Source organism: Numida meleagris, chromosome 6 (assembly GCF_002078875.1).
Source record: "Numida meleagris isolate 19003 breed g44 Domestic line chromosome 6, NumMel1.0, whole genome shotgun sequence".
Taxonomy (NCBI): domain Eukaryota; kingdom Metazoa; phylum Chordata; class Aves; order Galliformes; family Numididae; genus Numida; species Numida meleagris.
The window spans coordinates 18,596,532-18,614,398 of record NC_034414.1 but is presented as its reverse complement, the minus strand read 5'-3'; the positions used below and the strand labels follow the sequence as shown (position 1 = coordinate 18,614,398).

Genomic DNA, 17,867 nt, shown 5'->3' with positions numbered 1-17,867 from the left:
GCGTCAGCTCGCAACCCGGGCTGCGGGGAGCCCGAGCTCTGTCTCTTTAAGAAGCCGAGCGAGTCGTGATGCTGCTGTTTGTGTTGCTAAACCCCCAGGAGTCCAGTTAAGAAACGGGCAGCTGTCTCTTTAAGCGTGATTTCCTTCTATTGTATTTGAATCGTGATCAGGAAAAAGGAAATGAAACCGGAGAGCCGGGGCCGCTCCGCGCAGCACTAATAGCGATGCCGAGCTCCCCGGCCGCAGCACCCGCCCGGCTCCGCGGGGCGAGCTGAGAGCCGCGGCCGGGCAGGCGCCGGTGAGCGGCGGGCAGCGGCCGGGCGGGCAGCGGCGGGCAGGCAGCGGTGGCCGCGGTAGCCGCCTCCCGCCCGCCCGCAGAGCCGCAGCCTCGGGAGCGGCCCCGCCGCCCGGCGCGCAGGAGGAGCGCGGCGAGGATGGGAGGTTAGAGCCCGCGGGCAACCCCGCCGCCGGAGCCCGGCAGCCGCCCCAGCCCGCGTTTGTCTCTCTCTTTGGTGTTGCAGGAGGAAATCCTGTGAATGTCATTGGGGGGCGGAGGGGGAGCGCGGCTGGTGACAAGGCGTCGAGAGCAGACGGCCTCTGCGGGGGCAGCGGGGGCAGATCGCACCACAGGCACGCTACAAAGGAGCCATCCCTGCCAATGTCATCGGCCATCGAGAGGAAGAGCCTCGATCCTTCCGAGTAAGTGGCGTCTTTTCTCCCGGCCTCCCCACCCCTCCGTTCCTCGGGGTACCACCGACGGCAGCTGGCCGGCGCAGCGCCGGCACCGCGCGCCCCTCGGCTGCCGCTGGGACCCCTCCCCGGCGGGGGTCTCCGGGGCCGGAGCTCGGGTGCGGGACGGCCCCATCGGGAGGCGGCTGCGAGCGCAGCTCCGAGCCGGGCGCCTCCCGCCGCCGCCGGGGTGCGGGACCCGCTGCGGGGCTCTCGCCCAAGCTGAAGGCGGTGGTCGTTCCGAGGTCCCCGGACCTGCCCCGCTCGCTTCGCCGATTATAGCGAAAGGTCGGAGCTGTTATCTGCGGGTGCCCGACTTCCACATTTGCACAACGCGAGGCACTTTGCAACTTTCAGGGGCTTTGCTGAGGGAGGTGTTGTGCAAAGGGCGTGCGCAGGGACCCCGCCGTGCAGGTGCTGAGAATTTCCCTCCCTGGTTTTCATGTTCGTGGAAGGGACCGACCCGCGGGTCCCGTCCTGCTGCTGGTTCTGTGCAGCCCTCCCGCACATGCAGGCACCGTCCTTGCGAGAGGCAACGGCAACTCGGCGTGAAACAGCGCTGCGCGCCTTCGTGGCTGCAGTTACACCCGTCTGGAATCGTGATAAGGGCGAAAAAAAGAAAATCTCCTCTTTCAGATAGCGCTTAAAACATTGCTCTTACTTAAGTTTGGTCATCCGCGGTTTGCTTCCTGTGAGATATTAAAATGCCATCTCTCGAAGCTGCGAGTGAGCACACGGGAACCATCCCCACTGTGGGTTAAATCAGTTCCTGCCATGATGCATTTGATGTTTTGTGCGCTACGTTTTTTCTTTTATCATCTTAAAGAAATCATCATCTGAACTCCTAAGTGTCAGTGTCCCGGGTTGTGCTGCAGCGCTTTAGCAGCATTCGTTTTCCTGCTTTGTGTCCTACTGGCTTTGCTGGCATACAAGTGTGTGGACATCAAAGAACTGATGCAGAAAACAGAAATTCTATTCCTCAGAAACATCTGTGGGGCTGTTACAGAGCTGCCGTGTGATTCCGAGAACCTGTGAGACAAAAATATTTGGGGGCTGCAATTTCAGGTTTCGCATGATGGCCAATAAGGCACACTAAGGTGCGTTCCCTTACAGCTCTGTGCTCTGTTGGGTGGCTCTCAGAGCTCATCCGAATGGAGCCCGCTCTCTGGGAAAGGAACTATGGGGCTTGAAAGAGAAAGCTTGGAATAAGCGGGGCCCGCTCCTACTCACAGCCCACGCTCCCCCAAGCTTCAATGGGAGCTCTCAGAGCTCGGGCAGCACTGCTGGGGCCCAGCAGCTTGGGCGCAGGAGAGGGAAAGCAGTGGGCTGAGTGTATCATCTCGTCACATCCCGGGGCTCAGCTTGTGAAAGCTGCAGGATCAGTTTCACAGCACGGAAGTTGTTGACCACCGGTCATTTCTCCACTCTGAACTAAGTCATTTTTCCCTAGAAAACTGCTGACCCAGTAAATAACACTGCATGGAGTGGCTTGATGCAGCAGCAGTAGGATTTCTCCTGTTGCCTGCTGGAATCTCGGAGCAGCCCGGTTCTGCTCTCACTGTAGCTCTGTGCCCGCCGGAGACAGACATGGTGCTGATAGACTGAGTGAGAGCCCCAAACAGTCTGGGGCTCTGCTCTGCCTCCTGTTGAGCCCTCGGTCATGGTCCAGCAAAGCAGATAAACCTAAACGTGCAAACCTGTGACTTCCTTGCCACTAGCAGAGGGCTGAAATGACACGGGTGCTAAAGGGCTGATCCCAGAGTCTTCTTATGAGTTTCCCTGGGGTCTGAGTGAGGGTCTGGGTCACTGCAGAACTGACAGAACCGAGCTCACGCGCCTTCCTTTTAGGTTTTGAACCTCAGGTAGAATCAGAATTCATTCAAAACAGCAGCAAAGCATAAACCAGCTGGGCAGCAGCCACATCTGTTGTAGTTATTTATTTAGTGCATTCAGTGAAATAACACCTGCAGACTTAGTCTCCAAATTTACATTCCCCAGAGGAAAGCTGGCTGCAAGTAGAATCCCTCAGGTACCTTTTCTAGTCCCACAGTCCTCTGTGAGACAGAATTCCCTTTGCTCCTAGCAGCACTACAGTCAAAGCTCAAAGCATCCAGTCTCCAGGATGAGCTTGTGTACTTTGGGGTGCATGCACAGGTGCTTTATGGGGCTCTTCAGTAAGTTATACCTAGATCCATGTGCTGTCTGAGTTCATTAAGTTGCTTGCAGACATTTATAGGTACATCTTTAAAATATTGAAAAAAAAAAAAAAAAAGCTTTTTTTTTTAGTAGATACTAAAGCCTGGCTATGTGTTGTGGGCAAAACAGATTTACTGGAAAATAGAATACGATAAGAACTTGTAGGACTTGTGCTTGTTGGTATTTGTCAGTCTGCATGGACGTAACTGGTGTTCCTATGGAATAGTGAATGAAAAAAGTTTCTGAAAAAGTGCAGTCTTCGATCACATGCAAATCATGTTGTTTGAAATATATATGATGCGGAATGCCGATAACAAAAATCATAAAACCATGACATTATATATTTTTAAGAACTGCGTGGATGAAGCCCAATGATGAGCACTTTGCGTTTATCCGGCAGAAAAAAAGGATGTGTCTACACTGATACCAATGCCCTATTAACATTGCAAGTGTATTTACAGTAATGAATACCTCTGGGTGATAAAGAGATCTTCACGTTTATGTGTTATTCTTGAAGAAAAATAGAAAACAAGTTATCAAATATTTGGCTACTTTTATTAGCTCCTTATACTTTAAGTTATCCCAAACTTTTTAAAGCTGAAGGAGAGGGAAGTCGTGCTCGCTCCCTCTCACGTTAGAAGGGAATAAATTGTTTGCTCCACTGGGAGAAAAAGTGAGGGTGTCCTCTGTGTTCTCACCTGACCCGTTGTGCTTGCTGCCATGGTGTTTAGTTTTGTTTTTCCTCCTCCTTCTTCTCACTGGGATGGTGGCAGTGTGTTTCCCTTCTCCAACGCACCTTTTGTTCGCAGGGAGCCGGTGGATGAGGTGCTGCAGATCCCCCCCTCGCTGCTGACATGCGGGGGCTGCCAGCAGAACATCGGGGACCGCTATTTCCTGAAGGCTATCGACCAGTACTGGCACGAGGACTGCCTCAGCTGTGACCTGTGCGGGTGCCGGCTGGGAGAGGTGGGGCGGCGGCTGTACTACAAGCTGGGCAGGAAGCTCTGCCGGAGGGACTATCTCAGGTAAGCAGCATCCCAGCCCGCTTCTCATAGAATCACAGAATTGTTTGAGTTGGACGAGACCTTAAAGGCCATCTGGTCCAATTCCCGTGCAATGAACAGGGACACCTACACTAGATCAGGTGCTCACAGCCCCGTCCTGCCTGACCTTGGGTGTCTTCAGGGATGAGGCACCCACCACCTCTCTGGGCAACTTATTCCACTCGCCTCCCCTTCTTTCTACCATTTCTGCTTTGTCTATTAGTTTAAGGTACAGCTAGTGAACAAAGAATCATGCATAATTCATTTTGGCTAATCTTAGACATAGAGTTTAAGAGTAATGGGGTTTGCTCAGTGCTGCTGCTCCCTGGATAGCTGGATGCTGACTGAACCGTGTCAGCGGGGGGTACTGCCAAGCAGAAATTGGGAAGCAGCAATGAATTTCAGCAAGGACCTCCCTGCCCAAGCTGATTGCGAGCCAGCTCCCCAGAATGACTTTAAGCAGTTCTGTGCCACTTCAGGCATTGCTGTGGAGCTGAAAGTTATATAAAAACAGGTGCCGAGATTGGCTACTGATGAAAGATCATTTCGTTCTCTCATTTAAGAACATGGTATCCAAGATAACTGAATTTAATTCATTTTCCTGATGTGGTAATGTCAGCCCTATAAGAGATGCTTGATTCCGCCAAAGAGTGGGACCGCTGTACTTGTTTGGTTCTGAAGTGACAGCCTTTTGTACATGGATCGATCCATGTCTTTTTCTGCATCACTGATCAACTTATCGGGAACACTTCAAGCAGAAGGACACGGTGCGCTGGATGCGTAGTGTGGAGCTGCAGCCGGTGCAGGAAAGTTCGGTCCTGCTAAGCTGGACCCAGTGGAGTTTTCAGCAACATCTATCTGCCTATCTGATTTGCCGTAATTTTTAAGTAGAAGGATTAAACTGGGAATAATATAGTTCACAAAAATCATTAGTAAAGGATCTCTATATTCTCAGTTACAAGAAAAGTGTTTTGCTTTTTGCTGTGCTGGCTGTATACTGTTTGACCCAATGGATCCCTAATGTTCCAGGAAGTTTGTGGACCAGGCTGAAGACATTGTATCTATTTTCAGCTACTTTACTGAAGACTACAAAACTTAAAACAGCATCTCAGAGAAGCTCCTAGTGATTGTGTCCCAGAACTTGCTGATGGGAATTTCACTTGGCAGAAATGGGACCACTGGTGAACATTGAGCAGATATTATGTTCCAGCGATGAACCAGTGGTAGCTACACTTCCCAGATGCTTCTTGTCTTAAAATGGAAGCAATAGAAAATATGTCAGTGCAAGTAATGTATTTTCTTGCCATGAGCTGGACTATTTTTGTTTATTTAATAATATAACACATGATTGTGTTATAGACATCCATTATTGATGAGAGGTTTTGCAACATTTGTGTAACCTTATTACTTTTGTTGGGCAGAAGTAGACACTGACACCTCCTGGCAGATGAAAGAAGCGATGTCTTCTACCCTTAAAGAGTTCTCTGTAATAGGTATTCCATTTCCAGTTCAGGATAAATGAAGCAGGTACAGTGTGGGAAAATGAAGTGTAAGGAGTGGACAAAATCTTTCTGGAATCAGTATGGAAACGTGGAATTCAAAGTCAATGGGTGTATTCTTTACACAGGTAATAGGAATTCTCCCTCCTCAGAATATATATGATAATCTTAGTGGTCTTCTCCAACCTAAATGATTCTATGATTTTATATATATATATACTATATATATGTCCCTTATTTATTAATGATATGACTTACAAACTCTGTAACCAGCAGACTGTGTGAAATGCTGCTGTTCATTTTGTCGTCACACATGGCTGAGTATGTTGCTTTGCTTCAGCCGAGAATGCTGGCACATGCTGTGAGGGGGATACATACATGGTGCATTTGCTAGGGGCTCCTTTTAATAGAAAATACCATACTGATCTCAGCAGGGAATCTCAATCTGCTCTCAGAAAGAGCAGTCCAGAACATAGAATTGTCTTGGATGGCAGAGTACCTGGAAGGTCTTAGCATGTATTCTGAAAACCAGCAGGAGTGATTTCATGAATACAGAAATGTTTGAGTTTGAAAGAATCTCAAATGTGGGAAGCAATGAATGCAGGCAGTAGAATATTAAATCATAACTATGCCATAACATGGCAACTCTTTCCTGTGAAGTACAATAGCAACAGCTGAAGATAGGCAAGATTTATCAACGGAAAGGTAATTAATGTTGATTGTATAAGAGGAAGTATTAGCATCACACAACTTTATGCTATGATCTGGTGAACCTTTACTCTGGTTGAAGCTGCTCAACATTTCAGGATTACGTCATTGATCACAGAAGTCAATTACCTTAGGAACAGGTGAAGACCTTGGACTTTCTACTTCAGTTTTTGGTATTGCAAAGGTTTGAGTTCTGCTCAGCAGCTTTCCATGTGACCTCTATGTATCTTGGCAATAGTACAGCTAGTGAGGCAATGCACTGATGTTGTATTCCTGTTTTGATTATTTTTTTCCCCACCTCTCCAGCACAGGAATTCTACTTACTTCTCTGCTGTTGTTGTTCTAGGCTCTTTGGCCAAGACGGCCTCTGTGCTTCCTGTGACAAACGGATCCGGGCTTATGAGATGACCATGCGGGTGAAGGACAAAGTGTATCACCTTGAATGCTTCAAATGTGCGGCCTGCCAGAAACACTTCTGTGTTGGGGACAGATACCTCCTCATCAACTCGGACATAGTATGTGAACAGGACATCTATGAGTGGACTAAGATAAATGGGATGATATAGCAAAGAGATGGCTCATGGTCTATAAAAGACATCTCACGGGCGACGCAGACGCATAGCTGCAGTGAGGAGATAACCACCTGAGCTGTGTGCTTTGTCTAAAATGGGGGGGAAATACCACAGAGTAGGCCCTTTTCAGGCAGTGCTACGTAGAATCTAAACTACATATAAGTGAAGAAGGGAGACTGAAGTAATAGTAGATAGACTGACTTCTGCTAACAAAGGCATGTTGACAAGAACTGACATCAGCCAGATAGGCAAGAGCTGAGGAGCAAACACAATGTGATAATGAATGCTCATAGCTGGAAAAACAGTAGTGACTTATGTAAAGAGGTGTTATGACTTTGTCACCTGCAGACTAGGATTGTGCAATTGATTATTCTTTTTACCTTGTTTTAGTTACTCAGTTTAGACAACAGCTCCTAATGTAGACATGAAGAGGAATACTGGAAAAGAAGGGCCAGTCACTTATGTGATCATTCGATAAGGCCTTACGTTATGGGTTAGGAGAGGAAGAGGGAAGAGGGTGGGGGTTATTTTTGCATGGATTTTTTTTTTTTTTTTCTGTGAGAATGAAGAGTGCATCCTCTAGTCCCAAACTGTTCTTCAGAAAAAGTCCTGCTGAACAGTTGTTTTCAGGCACTGCTGTTTCAAGATGGGATGTTCCATAGATCATTTCTATACAAATATAAATCTAAAGAGTTGTTCAACTATTTTATTAACTTAGATTATATCAATAAAATATTTGTTGTGTGTAGTAAGACTCTGCAGCTTTAATAAAAATGACAGAAGATTTGAGTGTTATGATTCCTTTCTTGGAAATTGAACTGGATATTTTGTTTGCATCATTTATTTTATTCATTTATTTTATTTTTTGTCACGGGGTTTCTACACTTGGACTACATTTGATTCTTGCTGTATTCACTTAAGGTTGTGTTTCAACGCAGCAGCAGGAGAACACCAGTCAGTCTCAAGAAGCTTTGTAGAGTTCTTCATACTAAGAAACAGTTGGGTAATATTGTGTGACATGGGCCCTTTGGTGCTTATAAGGATGTTTCGAGGCTGGCTGATGCCATGAAATACGTTTGGGTGTTACTTTGCAACAGAAGCATAAGCTGCCTGATCTCAGAGGAGGTCATGTAGGATTAGGTCCTGATTTTGCTCCAGATTGTTGAATCCAGTATAATATAACTCAAGCCAATCAATACTTAATAGTGTTTAGAAAGAATTAAGTCCAAAGCCCTTCCTGCAAAGACTGTTGTGACTTGTTTCTTAAGCAGAAGGAACTTTCTTAGCATTATAATAATATCAAAAACATGAGAACTATTCCTGGTCAGGCAAAAGTGGCCATTTGGTATCTTAATCTAACAGTGACAAGCAGTAGGAACAGGGAAGTGGGGAACAAAGCAAGCATGGAGCCATCTCATGAAATCTCCCCAGCTTGCAGGAGGCTCCACAGCAAGCTCTGAGCTTTGCCTTCAGTCCCCAGTGCTTAATGCCAACTCAGACCCATTCTCCATGAGTTTGCCTGTTCACTTTCTGGTTCTTAAAGTTTTCGCCTCCATAAAGTCCAAAAGCAACCAATTTCTCAGTTTAATTATATGCTATGTATATTTCAAAAGCTGTTATTCATCAACTTAGTTGGGTGTTCAACATATTGGAAGAGAGAATGAATGGTCATTTCTCATCACTATTTTTTGCGATGTGCTTGACTTTATAGACTTATATCGCAACCTCTCCAACTTGTATTCATTTTGGGATGAATAGTCTAAAATCTTTCTTGCATGAGAGCTATTTCACACTTCTGATCTTCTTCATATCTCTGTACATTTTCTGGTTCCACTCCATCCTTTTGAGAGTGCCACAAGAACTGTGTACTCCAATCAAACATATTAAAAATAGAGCTTATAGCACAGTGGAACAAGTCTGACAATCAACTCATAAGACAGCTGGTATGTCCCTTCATCCCATCAGTAGCAACACATAAGCAGTAGCACCTAAACATGTGGATATCTATTTGTCCCATTCATTTCAATACGATTGTCACCTAAGGGATCTCTCATTTCTCTAGTGGCACTAATTAGTGACAACATTTTGCATTTTACAGTGGATATCCGGAGAGCTCTTTTTTTTTCTCGCTTTTGTTGTCACAGGCAGCACTGGGGACAAAAAGCTTTAAATCTTACTACCACTGAAGTTGAAAACTATACAGGAGGCATGATCTCATGCTTGAAAAGAGAAAGTGCTGTTTGAGTCCTCTGTGATTTAGCTCTTCTCAAGTGATATGCTGACCTCTGGAGGCCATCGGCAGCTGTTATAATTACAGCTCTTAGCTTAATATACATCCCTGCCAGCACAGGCAAGAAAGCTGTGTACCCAGAACAAGAAAAATCCAGCTATCACCTTCATCACTCTCAGTGGCTTATTGCAAAAACTCTGTCTCAGTACCCCTGTTAGTTTGCACCAATTACTAGACATGTTCATGATGCTAAAGCTGGGTGCAGGGGCATAATCATTCTTTGGGTCTGGGCATGGGACCGCACAGTGAGCACTGCACTGCCAGGCAAATTCATAAAGGCAGCTTCATGGAAGATGCCTTTAAAGCTTTTCAGGTCATCATGCCCTACTGTAATGTCTCTCTCAGGGACCTCCTCCTTCACACTTCTCCTTTCCCTGAAAAAGTAAACCTTGACAGCACTACAGTACAAGAGGGGAAAGGAGTGCTTACAGCTTCATTAACACCTACAAGTTCATGGCAAGAAAAATGTACAGATGACAGCACTCAGCTATAAAGCAGCTCTCCCTGCAGCCTCATGCTAGTGTCATAATGAGACAGGCAGACATCAAACGGAATGTGTTATACCAGGGAGCATGAAGTCTGCCCCAACATGTGGAGAGTGGGCAGCATTTTGCCAGTGGTCCTGACACTACCAGGGACTTCAGCAAAGTGGGCAGTGATTTTGACTTTTCAGAATTGCTACAAAGAGGTTTTGAGCCACGTTCTGACCTCATGCTGCACAATGGTAGAAATGACACTGGAATAACTGAAATGGCAGAATTACATTGGAATAAAGATGGCACTGATGTGACTAGGAGCAACTGAAATCATTACAGAGAAGTCTTTAGACATTTATTCCCTTACAGTGTAGTCTTTAACCATTCTCAAATATACTGCAGAGCTGATCTCCACGATTCCACCTCATAGAGAGGTCTGACTGAAAACAGTGTGAGGGGCCTCATTACCATCTGAGTTGGGATGAGGTAATAATGTCAATAGTTCAGGGAGACTTTGCACTAATGAAAGCAAGATCCGTGTTTTGTTCCCACCTCATAAAGTGTTCCCTGTGTGACTTTTGGCAATTTAGTTAAATATTCTGCTTCTCCGTTGCTCACTTGTGAAATGGAGATATTATCACTTACTCTTAAAATAATTTCAAAACATCCCAATACACTCATTATTTTGTGTAAGGTATCACCTACACAGGAAAAAATATTTTAAAATTTAATGAATATATTTGTAACAGAAAGATGCTGCAGGGTGGATGTTCTTGTTTTATTATAAGACCACCTATTTTATCTAGTCTATGTAACTTCAGAAAAGGCTTAAACTAAACTGGAAGACAAAAACTTGTGCCAAGAGAAGAGTCTCTGCTTGAGCAGTAGTGTAACTCTGCCTCTGCCTGTATAATTATGTCAATCTGTTGATGGACTTTTCCCATCCAGATAAACCCTTAGACATCACAGAACGTGATGTATGCATACCAACAAAGGGAAGGGTTTAAAAAACAATATAAAAATCTACCAAGCATCAAATGCAAGGCAAAATGCAGTAGTCATTCCTAGCATTTCTTCTGCTGTCAAATCCCCATGTGATGTTACATTCATCACACTGCTGTGAGTTACCATTTTTTCAAGCCAGCTGCATAACTCATACTGCTCATAAGTCATATGTAACTCTTGTTTTTTGGGTCCAGGTGGAGGGAGAAGAGATTTGTCTTGGAATTAGTTTAACCAACACTTCGCCTCCATCCTCACAATTGTACTCCTTACAGCAAGGAGTCTCTTGTGGAATAAAAAAAAAAATGAAATATTCAAAGAACAATGACAAAAAAAAAATTATTTAAAGTAACAGAAAAAGCATGATAATCTGAATATGACTTCATCAGCTGAGAGATATTCAAATGCATTGTCCTTTATGTGTTTTCAACACCATCTGTATTTTAAAAGGCATGTCATCCCTCAAGATTTCCCTTCTTTGTCCCCATTATTCAATGTCATGGTAGGAAAATGAGAGCATTACCATCAATATTACTTTTTTAATTCTGTGTCCTTGAATAAGGGCAATAAGAACCCTGCATAATAGAGTTTTCAGCAGGGAGAGTAAATGGGAATCGGTTGTTAATTCGACACAGGATACAGAAGCTGTCTCTCCCCTCTCTGTTCTCAAGGTAATACTGTGCCTCCAATTGTCATTATACCCGAGAATCAAATTATTGGAATTCTGGACACATCAGCACAAAACCGAAGACTCCCTGCCAATTTCGTAGCCTGCTTGGAAGAGAACATCACAGAGCATCACTCATTTATACGACTGCCAGCCTGAGATTGTAAATTCAGAAAACAAGAAGGCCTCAGGTGCTGCACTTTAACACGTCTTTCTGCTCCTGAATCACCCCCCTCCTCACTACCCCCATGTACAAGGTAACATTTTATCTCTGAAAGGCAAAGCTTTCAACCATCTGCCGGGATGAGCACAGCCTCTGCATGGCCCGAATGTGAATTGAAAATGAGACTATTAAGTCTATTAATTGATAACAGTGACTTGTGACTTTGAAGGAGATTCATGACACTTGGAAAAATAATCTATAAAGATTTTTGTTGCTCTAAAAAGACAGTGCAGCATCAGCTTATTTCTCTTGCAGCAGGTTCATCTCTTTTATTGCACTGCAGGCAATGGAAATTTTAATGGACACTGGGAAAAAATGATCTATTCCTCAGACCCACAACAAAAAAGAAACCATAAAAAGGCCTAGAACAGAGAGATTGAGATATGATATCAGAAAACATTTAAGGAATTGTAATTAAATTAAGATTCACAAGTCCATCCATGAGAGGAAGATTAAACTGGCAGAAAGCTGAACCTTGTTTGAAGCAACTTGTTCCCTCCTGCTGGGGGTCGTTTTGTTCCAGTCTAATGAGATGGCTCATTTCTGAATGGTTCTTAACATACCAGTAGATCTCTGCCCGTTAGTTAATAAACATATTTTGTAGCAGTGAACCCTGTTCTGTTCAACGCCTTTCAAGTGCCTCGCAAGCAGCAATTCATTGTTTCTTCCCTTTTTAAGCTACAAACTGTGGCCCAAGATTGACGCGACCTGCTTGAAATCGCACAGTAACTCAGCCAGACTTATACAAGAGCAGAACTTAGGTCTCCTGACCTAAGCAAGGACCGTTTTGCAAGTGCTGAGTAAGCAGGTGTCAATATGGCATGGCCTGACCCATCCAGCAGCATGGATTCAGCCTCCTCACATCCTCAAATATAGTCTGAGCACTCAAGGGCAGCTTCAGATAGCATTTTGTATGGATACTTTCTGTGAATTGTTGGGAAGTGACTGGTACATTGATGATGTGTACTCCTCCCCTGTACGATCGATGGTTGGATGCATACAGCTCAGCTGTGTGGCAGGATCAGGAGTAAACAGCCTGTGGGGACATTTGGTCATCGGTGGTAAAAACTCACGAACTTCTGCTGAAATAAATGCACCTGATGATGTCTACAGCTTATTCTTCACATACCAACCATTTCACTGCTTGCAGCAATACTCGGGTAATACTCAAAATCTCTTTAAGCCCCTTCTCTGCATTCTTCACAAACAGTAAAGGCATGAACAAAAATATGTTTTTGCATTACTTCCGTATTACAAATTTGGTTCTCAACTATGTCATTATTCTCGGTGGAAAACATATGATGCATGAAAATCCCATTTAAGATTTTCAGGAAAGTGATATTTATTTTCTAATGACAGGTTGAATATGCTATTTCCTGAGTGCTTTCTGACCATCTCTGCTGTCACTCTGAGGTATTCTGGTTACACGCGTATGTTGGTGTAAGTCAGTGAAGCCTGGGACCAAGGGTCGATGGAGTGCAAGAAGTTTTATTTCTGGGGAGGTGCTGGAATAGGTGGGCAAGTGGGGATGCTGCTCCAATATGACTGGAGTGGTAACAACCAGCTGCTGCCTTGCAGTGCTGACACAGGAATAACCTTTTAGGGCCGGGACCCTGCATGGTGGACAGCTGAGCCCCTAGCTTCAGGCACCAGCCTTCTGAGTGCCTGCAATCCCAATTCCATGCTGCGACTGCGGGCGTGGTTATCTCTGCTCAAACACTTGTCTTGCATCTCTTGTCAGGCAACATTACCGATGCATTTCACAACACCTGTAAGTCAGTTTTGAGGTACAGACTATTTACTTATTTACATTTATTTTAAAGAGGTGCTCTCAATAAAACCGAAGTTCTTCTACACTAAGACACATACTCTTCGATCTGACAATACCTTGCAGCACCTTGACAGCTACAATAAAAAGTGCTTAGATGTCAAGTTTCTAGCTTAATAAAATGTAAAAGACCTGGAATTATCCACCTGAGGATGTTTTGCACCACTGGGAATTTCTAGGTCCACTTGTAAGACAATATTCTATCACAACATGGTTGCGTTTCTCTGACAGGAGGTGTGAGCACTGAATTCCCCAGGAATTCTTGGAGCGGGACCAGCAGTGAGTTTGACCTAACGTGCATGAGAAGTGTGTTGTTCAGCTGATAAGGGAACTGAGAACATGCATCAGCAAACACAGTTTGTTTATCCCGTAATAACTGGTTTTGAGTAGTACAGCAAAAAGTGGCTGGGTCTGCACGAGGCAGATAAGAGCTCCTACCAAAAGGACGAGCAAAGGGCACGTGAGGCTTCCTGGAAACTTCAAAAGAGAAGCCTTCAGTGGGAATGGATGACTAAGGGAATTGCAAAGGGTTTCTAGAGTCTTTTATCTTTGCACTACCTCTTCAAATCCGGCTCAACACTTCAGTAATTTATTGTTGCCGTCATCTGATGAATGCTCACTGGGCTCAGCCTTCCTCCTACCACACAGGTGTTCAGAGCCAAAAACCCCAGTGCTGGAACCGCGGCTAGTGGTCGTCTTGTTAAGAATCTCAGCTATCAACCCAAAGAGAGAGCATGTGGAGCTGAAAAGTGAGCCGCTATCTGGTTCATACAGATGGCTTTTTTCAGGTGTGAAAGAATCTGTAGTAGCAGAATTTTCGAAGGGGCACATGATTGTTCTCCATTTTCCTCAAGCAAAGAAAGACTTTCAGAGCTTCTAGGTAAATTGAAAAGCTGCATCTAAACAACCAGGGACCCAGCACTTCCCACAAGATCATGAAATATTCCTCCAATGCTTATTTTCATTGGGGTATTTCACACATCCCTTAGGATGAATGAAAATGCTGTAAGCACGTGAAATAATGTATATTCCCAAAACTTTATTTATTAAAGCCTTTTTGACCAAAGTTGAAATTAGCTATCTCAGGAGCATGCACGTATGGTCTCCCGTGGCCTCCTCAGGGCTATTCTCTGTTAGCATTACTCCAGCATGGACAAATGCACACGTACAAAACAAGAGAGTGGGTATCAGCATTGCTGGGCTCTGATGGAGGCACCTACTGACTACCCACTGCACTGAAACTCTGGTCTATACTGCTTAATTTATTGTGTCAGTTTTTGGAGGCAAGGGTTATGACTTTCTATGCTATTTACACTCTGTAAAGTAAGCAAGTTTTTTTTTAAATTACATGGATTAATGTTTACATTTTTAGTCATATCTCACATTTGATTGATGTGAAAGTACATTGTGTGAAAGGAAAACCAACTATGAACTAAGAAACCACAGGAAAAAATAAAACTTGGTTATGTCAGTTTGTGTTAGTGTGGAGCCCTTCCTCTGCAGAAAAAAAAAAAACCAAAACAAAGACTATTAAAATTACACTCTAATTGGAATTCATATCTTTACAAACATAAATAAATGCCTGAGTGCCATTTCAGAGTTTAGAGTCTGAGACTTTTTATTTATTTATTTATTTATTCTTGCTAATAAAGAAGACAAGCATGGAGTCCCTCAAACCTGTCCAGAGCAAGGTAGGGAAGGAGCGGAGATGTCCTGGTGACAATCTTGGACAACCACTGTAGACAAGAGCAGCCATATAGGGTCATCTGATAATTCCAAACCTATGGACCACAGTTTTATTAGCACAGCACACCTTCCCTAGCTCATTTCTGCCCCAGGATCTGCCAGGCTCTGAGACACAAGAATATGAGGGTGTAATTCATCTAGAAAAGTTCTGCACTAAGGAATTGCCTGGATTACTATGCTCTTCGCACCTCATCTGGTCCAGAAGCAGAAAGCTGAGTGTAAGCTCCATCTGCTCCTGGTATTTCACTGTAACCACGAGAAAATGTCCATTGGTTCAACTCCTGGGGATACCAGAGCTGGCCTGTAGGCTGCCTTTGACTTCAACTGACCTTGGAGCTGCCATGGCTAATCTCCTGTCGTGTGAGAAATTCAAGAAGGGTGTCACTGTGCATACAGTGGCTGTGACAAGAAGGGGATTTTTTTAAAAACAGTTGTTTCTTTTTGTCAGGAGGAAGCCTGAAGCTGTATGCTGACAGAAATCCCATTTGTTACTAAAATGTCCAACAAGCTCATTCATATGTAATATTTAGTTTATTCACGTACACATTTCAGTGAAGCTCCGGCTCTGATCCCTACAGCTAACATTCTGGCATCTTTCAAATCTCATCTGAGACTGACTCCTGTGAAGCCCGAAAAAGTGATTTGCTTATCAGTTCCTATGTAAATCCCTCACCTTTCAAAGGACAACTGATCTATCTTTATGTTCCTTTGACTCACTGAAGTCTCTGCGTGATGATACAGCTCCCATTTTTAATTTTCCCTTCCCTTACTCCTTACATGCTGTTTGTTACAGCTACTCGTGGGCCGTGGCTAACTGTAGATTATCAGACTTCCAAACAAAGTTCATTGCCTTGTTTTTTCTGTATGCCCCGAACTTATTCTCTCTTTTGCACATCAAAAAGCATAAATAATATTATCAGTATAATAGCAGTACACATTTCTTTGAGCCCTTTTGTTCTCAGCGGTAGCTGCAAGAGGCATTGTAGTAAATGAACAGAGTTACAGCGACCTAATTGCATTGAATGAACTCAGAGTAAGGCCAGCTGCAAAGCCCCATTTTGGCATGCCCAGGGGTCATAGCTCTATAGGGCAGGTCATAAACAACACAGAGGTTGGGTACTGCCTTAATGGCATTACACCCACCTACATCCTGTGGTTTCTTATCGTCTTCTGGCATTTCTTTCATTTGGATAGAGAGGTAAGAAGCAAAGCTTATCAAACTTGGCCAAACATACAGAGGTTAAGGTCAGGTTACTGTAGATGTTAAATAAAGATTAATGGTTTCAATGATTAAAAGACATTTTGTGTTGTAGTCTGTATAAAATGGTCTCAGTTAAGAATAAAGTTTATGAATATCACTATAATGGATACAATGGGCACAAAACTCCTGTACTGCAGTGCTCCACTCCCTTTCTTGTGTGCCAGTCAAGGGTGTTTGGACTGCATCCCAAACTGGATTACTGAAGTGACCCCAAGCCCCTTTCCACATGGACCACAGTGAGGCCTTACAAATAAGTATGCCAGAAAAAAAACCAAGAGGGTAACAGACCATGGCTTCACTCCTAGTCAGAATCTTCTAAAATCAGATCACAAACCATATCATTAAATCCAATAAAACACACACAAAAAAACAAAGTGCTCTGTATTCACCCCAGTGATCCCACATTTGCAGACCTGAGATTCTGACTGCTATTTCCATGCTACCCCAAAGTGTCACTTTTGACCATTTATTATTGTCCATTCAGAGCGCTAAGAAATTGAGCTTGTGAAATGTAGACCATCCCCAGATGGAAATCTTCACACGTTTGGTAAATTTCAAGGGATGTTCAGCACCCTGTGGCAAAGATCCCTGGTGTGTCATTTCATTAGACTTTCAATAGGTAAAAATAAATGAAGTACACTGAAATCATCATCATCATCTTCTTCCCAAGAGTCAATATGAGATGTGCGAAGGAATCTGAGAAATGTTCATCCTGAGGAGTACAAATTTAGCCATGTAGGCTCAAAGATGGGTGATGATGTTAGAAAAAATAGGCTGTGTTATTACGGTGAGAAAGAACGGTTCTGTCTAGCGGCGCTGGAAAAATCCCGTGATAACTGCAGCTGCAAAGCTGGCTGTGAGAATGGCTTTAAACTAGAAGAGTGGACATTTAGGTTAGATATCAGGAAGAAATTCTGCAGAGTGTGTGAGGCCCTGGCACAGCTGCCCAAAGGAGCAGTGGATGCCCCATCCCCGAAGGTGTACAAGGAATGGTTGGATGGGCAGCCCGATCTGGTAGGCAGCAGCTCTGCCCACGGCAGAGGGATGGGACTGGGTGGGCTTTAGGGTCCGCACCGACCCAAGCTGTTCTATGATTCTGTGATTCAACGATTCTCTGATGCTCTCCGCCAAACCAGCAGTTTCACAGTCAAGTTATTTTCCTGCTTTCTCATCTTTACATGTACTATTGTATTTCTTGAGAAAAATATTCAGAAGCTTTTCTTACTCAGCCATATGAGGTTGGCGCCTACTTTGCTTGATGATTCCCCATTCTTTAATTTTCCGATTTCCTAAATAATTTCTCCCACTCTGAACAACGTTGTTAAGATTTGGAGGCTTTCATGCTCACTGGTCATCTTGTATAACTCAAAATGTAAGGCCGATTATGAATTTTTGACATGTGACGTTAGAAATTTTTCCTTTTTTCAACGCACGATAATCGCTGCAACATGTAACTATCACATCTGATCCCGGGCATTGCTTCCTCAGCGGAATCACGGCGCCTGGCACCGAGGTGAGACTGACAGGCCTGTAAGCACCAGGGCCTTCTTTCTTGGCCTTCTTGAGCACGGGGCAGCATTGAGTCGCTGCGGGGACAGGTGGCAGAGCCGCCAGCGGGACGCGACCC

At 44.3% G+C, this 17,867-nt stretch overlaps 1 protein-coding gene across 2 annotated transcripts; it reads left to right on the top strand.

Annotated features, from left to right (window-relative positions):
* Nucleotides 54-7,531, top strand: LMO2 (LIM domain only 2). Of its 2 annotated transcripts, none has more exons than XM_021402784.1 (4): nt 54-105; nt 522-699; nt 3,735-3,950; nt 6,522-7,531. In XM_021402784.1, the coding sequence occupies exons 1-4, from the start codon at nt 69-71 to the stop codon at nt 6,739-6,741; spliced, it is 651 nt and encodes a 216-aa protein (XP_021258459.1). In that variant the 5' UTR covers nt 54-68; the 3' UTR covers nt 6,742-7,531. The 2 variants fall into 2 exon arrangements, with proteins under 2 accessions (XP_021258459.1, XP_021258460.1); XM_021402785.1 differs by lacking the exon at nt 54-105 and adding an exon at nt 310-441.